The sequence below is a fragment of the Zophobas morio genome, unplaced genomic scaffold, assembly GCF_036711695.1.
Source record: "Zophobas morio isolate AGI-343-1 ecotype UQ-CSIRO unplaced genomic scaffold, CSIRO_AGI_Zmor_V1 ptg000030l, whole genome shotgun sequence".
NCBI lineage: Eukaryota > Metazoa > Arthropoda > Insecta > Coleoptera > Tenebrionidae > Zophobas > Zophobas morio.
The window spans coordinates 9,952,865-9,960,752 of NW_026972135.1; the positions used below are offsets into that span (position 1 = coordinate 9,952,865).

Below are 7,888 nucleotides of genomic sequence, written 5' to 3' on the forward strand. Positions count from 1 at the left end.
GAAATATCTAGTAAAATTCTACATGCAATTCTACAAAACTGGTTGGTACTGGTGGTAGCAAAGTTGTTGTAGAAGTTGCTAATATATAGTATGTCAGCAACCCGTCTGTCTAAAGGACGAAATTACGTTTAGTCTGTTTAAGTAATTTTGCAAAAGTTTAAACTAATGTTTTTTGTTAAGCTGTCATATGACATTAATGTTGTGGATTTTAGATAAAAAAAAACAGAAATTTGAAAATTTTGGCTCCCCTAATTATTTTAGACTTTTAGAGCAACGCGTTAACTAGGTTGTAGAGAATAAAAAACTGTTTCTAAATCATACTTCATTATTGTTTAACAACTTGTGGTATTAAAAAAAGAAATAAAGAAGTATATGATTGCTAAGATTTATAAAAGTTCCTACACCTAGTGTAGAGAAATTCTGCTTCGGGGTCGGCTATCGCCACATTAATTTTAATGTCACACTTCATTTAGATTCACCAGATACCTCAAATTTGTTTGCACATGTATTTCAAAAACATCCTATATACCACAACATATGAATTCTTTATTCAACATACTACACTATGTAAAATTAATAACACAGATAATTCACCCTGTCAATTACAAAATCATAATTTCAGTTTCCATTTTGTTTCCATGATACGTATTTTCCTTCTCTTATTTCTAAGTAAATGGCAAAATCTTCACAAATATTTGCATACTCTTCTATTTCATTTTTCGCCGCACTAACGTCAGCCCCTGAATTTATCAAAAACTTCACCATTGGAAGATCTTCGTTTACTGCAGCAATAGACAATGGACACTTCTTATTGCCATCAACTTTATCCTTAATATCATTCTTTCGTGACAGAAAATACTCCACCATTTGTAGATTCCCTCGTTCCACAGCTTTCGTCACAGGAGAAAACCCATTTTCAAAAAGAACATCTACGTCGATCTTCAATAACTCGACGAAAGCTTTCACCATCGTCAAATTATTATTATCTATCAACTGTTGCAAATACGAAAGATTATTGTCCCCGTTGTTAATGATGGCACCTTTATCACTCAAGTATGACGAAATATCCGCATTACCAGTTTGTAAAGCTCTGATTAAGGGCACTTTTCCGCTTCTATCAGGCATATTTACACTAGCTCCCTTTTCCACTAATGCCTTTACAACGTTAACATCTTCAGCTTCGATGGCTTTCGTTAAAACAGTATTTCCATTTCTGTATATCACATTGAGATCGACATTTTTCGTGATCAAAAAATTGACAATTTGTAAGTCCCCCAAAATCACGGCTTCAAAAAGGGCTGTTTGGATGGTGTGTTCAGCTCCGTGTTGTAGCAACAGTTGCACAATTTGTAAGTTTTGTGTCTTCACGGCAAGCTGAAGAGGAGTTTGACCTTTCACAGTTTTACAAGAGTTGGCGTTTAAAGTAAGAAGACACTCGACCACTTTGATGTTCTGGGATTGGATAGCTCTTGCCAATAGGGTGAATCCTTGATCGTCAGTTTGATTAACATTTTTTCCTTGAAGAAAACTTGTTACGTCTTGCAAGGTTTCTTCTTTAAGTGCATCTTCTGATGTTTGTTTTTCTTTTGGAACAGTTTCTACTTTGGTGACTAATTTTATCGTCGCTTTCCTTGTCCCCGAAGACTTTACTTGGTTGTAATTTACAGACTCTTTCTGCCTCGCTGTTCTAGCGGCTATTTTTTCTTCAAAATAGTTTAAAATACTGGGATCATTCAACCTTTGTGCTACTGCAAGTGCACAATCCCCATTACGGTCACATTGATTGATATCAACACCTTTGGAAAACAGAAGTTTGACAGCTTTAAGTCTGTTTTTAACGACTGCAAGAGTGATGGGAAGCTTTCCACAATCATCGCACTGACTCACATCGGCACCACTCATCAGCAACAACTGGACAATTTCGTCTTTGTTCAAAGACAGTGCTTCGTTCAGTGGAGTACGACCAAATGCGTCCTTTTCATTAACTTCAGCTCCTCTTTTTATCAAAATGTCGATAACTTGTAAAGAACAATTGCTTCGTATGGCAGCTATCAATGGCGTGACTTTGTTAGTAGTGTTGCAATGAAGGTCAGGAGATTTGTTTATGAGGAATTCAATTATTTCAAAATTGTTTTTTGCCACAGCTTTTGCAAATATGGAACAGTCAGCTAAAGGCCAGGTTGCATTGATGTCTACTCCATGCTCGAAGCATTTGGTGACAAGGTTTAAGTTGTCCGAATTTATGGCTGTAACTAGGAGGTCGATTTTGGAGGGGTGGCGAGACATTTTTTTTGGAGAATGGAGCTGAAATAGTAAATTAAATTTATCAATTCTGTTTGTTTCACAGACGATTAAAAATATAGATAACAGGTATTTCCTATTCTGGATGATTTATTATGTGGAATTTGTGATAATATCAAATAAGTATGTTTGAATAATTCCAGGTATTACTACAAAAATCTGTACATATATTTTTCTAATTAGGTTAAACAGGAAGGTATAGCAACAACCATTCAATGAACCAATCATGATACGTCTATCACAAATTGTGTCAAATAAAGCCGCTTATTTAAAACACTGAAGGAAATAATTCCACTACCCACAGTTTGGTACAACAAAAAATGCAAAATTTTGCGTTAATGATACTTGAGTAGTTAACATAATATGTGAAATTGATGAAAAAAATAAGTTGACTTTCAAGAATAATTAGTGTTTAAAAAAGTTCTTAACAGTGATTTCTTTCTAAACCGTTTCTGACCACATACATTAACACTAGAAGTAGAAAAAAGTAAATATATTTCATACCTTTTGATGATCGTAATGTGCCATAGAAATTTCACGTAACTACCAAAATCTCACCATACAGTTGCACTCGGTTTAGTGGTTTACTCATCAGATAAGAGTCATAGATATAAAACTTTTTTTCTGTTTACTAAATTAGATAACATATTTGCAACATATCTGATCAATGATAGAAAACTGTGTAAACCAACTACAAATAAATTATACTGCTGAGATGACGTCATCAGCTTCGTACTAGGATGAAAAATACATAAAATTTATTTTGCAGGCGGAAGGTTATACATTTTTATACAAGTTTTGTATTAAAGTCCATTGGGCGACTGACTACTTTCATATTTTCTCGATGTGTCATTACCCCAAGAGTATGAAAAAGGGGTTTCCTGTTTTCGTCTGTCTGTCCGTTATTAAACGAGCAACCCAATATGATACAACTGATTTCTGAAAAAATGCAAAAAAACTTTAAATGTCTCTAAAGCATTTACAATAGTCTTTTGTCGTTACATATTTTTAAATTGCTGCTATTGAATAATACATGGAATATCTACTTCCAACATTACTTAAAAAATGTATAACGTGAGAAAAAATAACACTACGTCTAGATTTTTGTTTTGAACAATATGATAGGGTCTTAACTATGATTGATCAATAATTACTAGTAAATAAACTAGAACTTTCGTGCATAATAATGTTTTATTAAGGCGTTATTTTTTGTTAACATTTTTATTATTATTAATACACAGCTCCCAGATCTAGCTGCAACATTTAAACACAGTAAATGACTAACGAAGAAATGGAAGCTGTGCTGATAGGAGGGTTTCATGTGAAGCACGTTTCATTTTGAATAAATTGTCTATTATTAAAAGAAATATGGAAATTAGCGACAACATTAACGATCATCACAACTAAACTAAAACAATCTTCTTCAAACAAAACCATCGAATCCTTCAACAGTTTGCAGAATTTGCTTCTGCAACACATGGATAAATCAAGGTGGTGCTGTGGTGTTTAGTGCGTCTAAGATGAATAAACAATCACCTTGGTTGCAGTACTTATCCATATACTTTAACAAATCCAGAACCGTTTTAACACGTACACCCTTTATTACATTTGAGAGGAATATCTTCCACAGATATTCGGATTGCTTTTTTTCCTTTAGTTTTTTCCTCTCTTCATATCTCCGATTTACAAACCAACGTGCTACTTTTTCGTCAGAAACACCCAACATTCGTGAGAACTGCTTACGTTGTTCCGGCGTGGTGTACTTGTTTTTGCCATACGCTTCCTTCAGGATGGTCAGCTGAGTTTTGTTCATTTTAAATCGACGAAGTTTTTGTTTGGATTGGCTTAACGTTGTTATGTCTGGTGAAATACGTGATTAGTGGACAGAAGAATTAGAAAGCAGATGAAACTAAAGACTTACTTTTAGGTTTTGGAAGCTTCGTTGTGTCTTCGTTATTCATAGCATGGTTATTAAGAATCTAAGGTTATTAAAGTTAGCTATGGGAACTTACGAATTAACTATGATTTACCTTTTCTAAATTAACTGTGGACGTGTATTGTTCTTCAACAGATGGATCTGTGGGTAATTCTGTTATTTTTCTTAGTGTTACAGTGTCCATTTTTAGAAGTATTTAGTAAAATTCTACATGCAATTCTACAAAACTGGTTGGTACTGGCGGTAGCAAAGTTGTTGTAGAAGTTGCTAATGGTATGTCAGCAACCCGTCTGACTAAAGAGACGAAATTACGTCTACTCTGTTTAAGTAATTTTGCAAAAGTTTAAATTAATGCTTTTTGTTAAGCTGTCATAGGACATTAATGTTGTGGATTTTAGATAAAAAAACAGAAATTTGAAAATTTTGGCTCCCCTAATTATTTTAGAGCAACGCGTTAACTAGGTTATAGAGAATAAAAAACTCTTTCTAAATCATTCTTCGTTATTGTTTAACATCTTGTGGTATTAAAAAAAACAAATAAAGAAGTCGTGGGGTTAGAACAAAATTGAGCGAAGTTTAAAAAATCGAGACCATGTGGAGTACCAATAAGGTTTTCCGTACAATCGCATTTATATAAATCAGAATTTCCGCAATTTTCCTAAACTTCAATAATCCAAAAAGTACCATGAGTGATGGTATCAATAACTGAATGTCTGCCATTAAATACCAAACAAGAGGCAGTAAAATTTTCTTACGGTTAACGAGGTACTCTATTCTATTTTCTAAAAATTGAAATTTGACTCTGTTTAGCTTAAATACCACAGTGTACGTATCTTAATACTCTTCTTTTGGTAAATTATATTTTAAGAAGATGACAGTTTTTTTGGTATTGTCATTATTGTTGCCACCGGAATTTTTGTGGCTTAATGGTTACTAATATTTATAAAAGTTCTTTAAGTATCTACACCTAGTGTAGAGAAATTCTGCATAGGGGTTGGTTATCCCTACATTAATTTTAATGTCACACTTCATTTAGATTCACCAAACACCTCAAATTTGTTTGCACATGTATTTCAAAAACATCTCATATTCCACAACATATGAATACTTTATTTAAAATACTACCCTAGGTAAAATTAATAACACAGATAATTCACCCTGTCAATTACAAAATCATAAATTCAGTTTCCATTTTGCTTCCATGATACGTATTTTCCTTCTCTTATTTCTAAGTAAATGGCAAAATCTTCACAAATATTTGCATACTCTTCTATTTCATTTTTCGCCGCACTAACGTCAACCCCTGAATTTATCAAAAACTTCACCATTGGAAGATCTTCGTTTACTGCAGCAATAGACAATGGACACTTCTTATTGCCATCAACTTTATCCTTAATATCATTCTTTCGTGACAGAAAATATTCCACCATTTGTAGATTCCGCCGTTCCACAGCTTTCGTCACAGGAGAAAATCCAGTTTCAAAAATAACATCTACGTCGATCTTCAATAACTCGACGAAAGCTTTCACCGTTGTCAAATTATTGTCTTCTAACAACTGTTGAAAATACGAAAGATTATTGTCCCCGTTGTTAATGGTGGCACCTTTATCGCTCAAGTATGACGAAATATCTCCATTACCAGTTTCTAAAGCTCTGATTAAGGGCACTTTTCCGCTTTTATCAGGCATATTTACACTTGCTCCCTTTTCCACTAATATCTTCACAATGTTAACATCCCCAGTTTCGATAGCTTTCGTTAAAACAGTATACCCATTTCTGTAAATCACATTGAGCTCAACATTTTTCGTGATCAAAAAATTGACAATTTGTAAGTGCCCCAAAATCACGGCTTCAAAAAGGGCTGTTTGGATGGTGTGTTCAGCTCCGTGTTGTAGCAACAGTTGTACAATTTGCAAGTTTTGTGTCTTCACGGCGAGCTGAAGAGGAGTTTGACCATTGACAGTTTTACAAGAGTTGGCGTTTAAAGTAAGAAGACACTCGACCACTTTGATGTTCTGTGATTGGATAGCTCTTGCCAATAGGGTGAATCCTTGATCGTCAGTTTGATTAACATTTTTTCCTTGAAGAAAACTTGTTACGTCTTGCAAGGTTTCTTCTTTAAGCGCATCTTCTGATGTTTGTTCTTCTTTTGGAACTGTTTCTACTTTGGGGACTAATTTTATCGTAGCTTTTCTTGTCCCCGAAGACTTTACGTGGTTGTAATTTACAAACTCTTTCTGCCTCGCAGTTCTAGCGGCTATTTTTTTTTCAAAATAGTTCAAAATACTGGAGTCATTTAACCTTCGTGCTAATGCAAGTGCAGAATCCCCATTGCGGCCACACTGATTGATATCAGCACCTTTGGAAAACAGAAGTTTGACAACTTTAAGTCTATTGTTAACTACTGCAAGAGTGATGGGAAGTCTTCCACAATCATCACACTGATTAACATCGGCACCACTCACCAGCAACAACTGGACAATTTCGTCTTTGTTCAAAGACAGTGCTTCGTTCAGTGGAGTACGTCCAAATGCGTCTTTTTCATTGACATTGGCTCCTCTTTTTATCAACATGTCTATAACTTGTAAAGAACAATTATTTCGTATGGCAACTATCAATGGCGTGATTTTGTTAGTAGTGTTGCAATGAAGGTCAGGAGATTTTTTTATGAGGTACTGAATTATTTCGAAATTGTCTTTTTCCACAGCTTTTGAAAAAATGGAGCAGTCAGCTAAAGGCCAGGTTGCATTGATGTCTGCTCCATGCTCCAAGCATTTGGTGAGAAGGTATAAGTTGTTTGAATTTACGGCTGTAACTAGGAGATCGGTCTTGGAGGGGTGGCGAGACATTTTTTTGGAGAGTGGAGCTGAAACAGTAAATTAAAGTCTACTAATTCTGTTTGTTTTACAGACACGTAAAAATATAAATAATATAGTTATGGATGGTTTATTATGTGGAATTTGTGATAGTATCATATAAGTATACTAACCGACATTGAAAACCGAACACCAAGGTTTGAATAAATGCAGGTAGTACTACAAAAACATCTAACACAATTTTCTAAACCAATCATTATACGTCTATCAGAAATCATGTCAAGGAAAGCCGCTTATTTAACACACAATGAATCTTCCATCATAAAGGAATTGAAGGAAATTCTACTATGTACACTATGGTGCAACAAAAAGTGCAAAATTGTGCGTTAATTATACTTGAGTGGTTAAGATAACATGTGAAAATGATTAGAAAAATAAGTTGATTAACAAGAATAATCAGTGTTTAAACAAATTCTTAAAAGTGATTTCCACTAGAAGTGGAAAACAAAAAGTAAATATATTTCATACCTTTCGGTGATTGTATTGTGCAACAGAAACTTCACCTAACTACGAAAATTTCAACACACGGTTGTACTCGTATTAGTGGTTTACGAACCAGACAACGGTCATAGATATAAAGCTAAATTAGATAACATATTTGAAACATATCTGATCAGCGATAGAAAACTGGGTAAAATACCTGCAAATAAATTGTTCTGCTAAGATGACTTCATCAGCTTTGTAATAGGATGAAAAATACATAAAAGTTAGTTTGCAGGCGGAAGATTATAGATATACAAGTTTTGTGTTCAAGTCCATCGGGCGACTGGCTACT

The 7,888-nt window shown here is 34.3% G+C and overlaps 2 protein-coding genes across 3 annotated transcripts; both read right to left on the reverse strand.

The window, feature by feature from the left end:
- Nucleotides 1-526: 526 nt before the first annotated feature.
- LOC135137941 (putative ankyrin repeat protein RF_0381) lies at nucleotides 527-2,892 on the reverse strand. The gene is made up of 2 exons (XM_064067721.1): nucleotides 2,806-2,892; nucleotides 527-2,304 (listed from the first exon to the last, which is right to left on the reverse strand). Exons 1-2 carry the CDS (start codon nucleotides 2,827-2,829, stop codon nucleotides 619-621), a joined length of 1,710 nt encoding a protein of 569 aa, XP_063923791.1. The 5' UTR covers nucleotides 2,830-2,892; the 3' UTR covers nucleotides 527-618.
- A 2,434-nt stretch (nucleotides 2,893-5,326) lies between these two features.
- LOC135138149 (putative ankyrin repeat protein RF_0381) lies at nucleotides 5,327-7,674 on the reverse strand. Of its 2 annotated transcripts, none has more exons than XM_064068036.1 (2): nucleotides 7,582-7,674; nucleotides 5,327-7,103 (listed from the first exon to the last, which is right to left on the reverse strand). In XM_064068036.1, the coding sequence occupies exon 2, from the start codon at nucleotides 7,084-7,086 to the stop codon at nucleotides 5,419-5,421; it is 1,668 nt and encodes a 555-aa protein (XP_063924106.1). In that variant the 5' UTR covers nucleotides 7,087-7,103; nucleotides 7,582-7,674; the 3' UTR covers nucleotides 5,327-5,418. The 2 variants fall into 2 exon arrangements, with proteins under 2 accessions (XP_063924106.1, XP_063924107.1); XM_064068037.1 differs by lacking the exon at nucleotides 7,582-7,674 and adding an exon at nucleotides 7,227-7,318.
- Between the last annotated feature and the right edge of the window lie 214 nt (nucleotides 7,675-7,888).

Coding starts and splice junctions, on each gene's coding strand:
- LOC135138149 (XM_064068036.1), bottom strand. CDS start 7,086: ATGTCTCGCCACCCCTCCAAGACCGATCTCCTAGTTACAGCCGTAAAT.
- LOC135137941 (XM_064067721.1), bottom strand. CDS start 2,829: ATGGCACATTACGATCATCAAAAG. Junction 2,305..2,805: donor CACATTACGATCATCAAAAG/GTATGAAATATA, acceptor TTACTATTTCAG/CTCCATTCTCCAAAAAAAAT.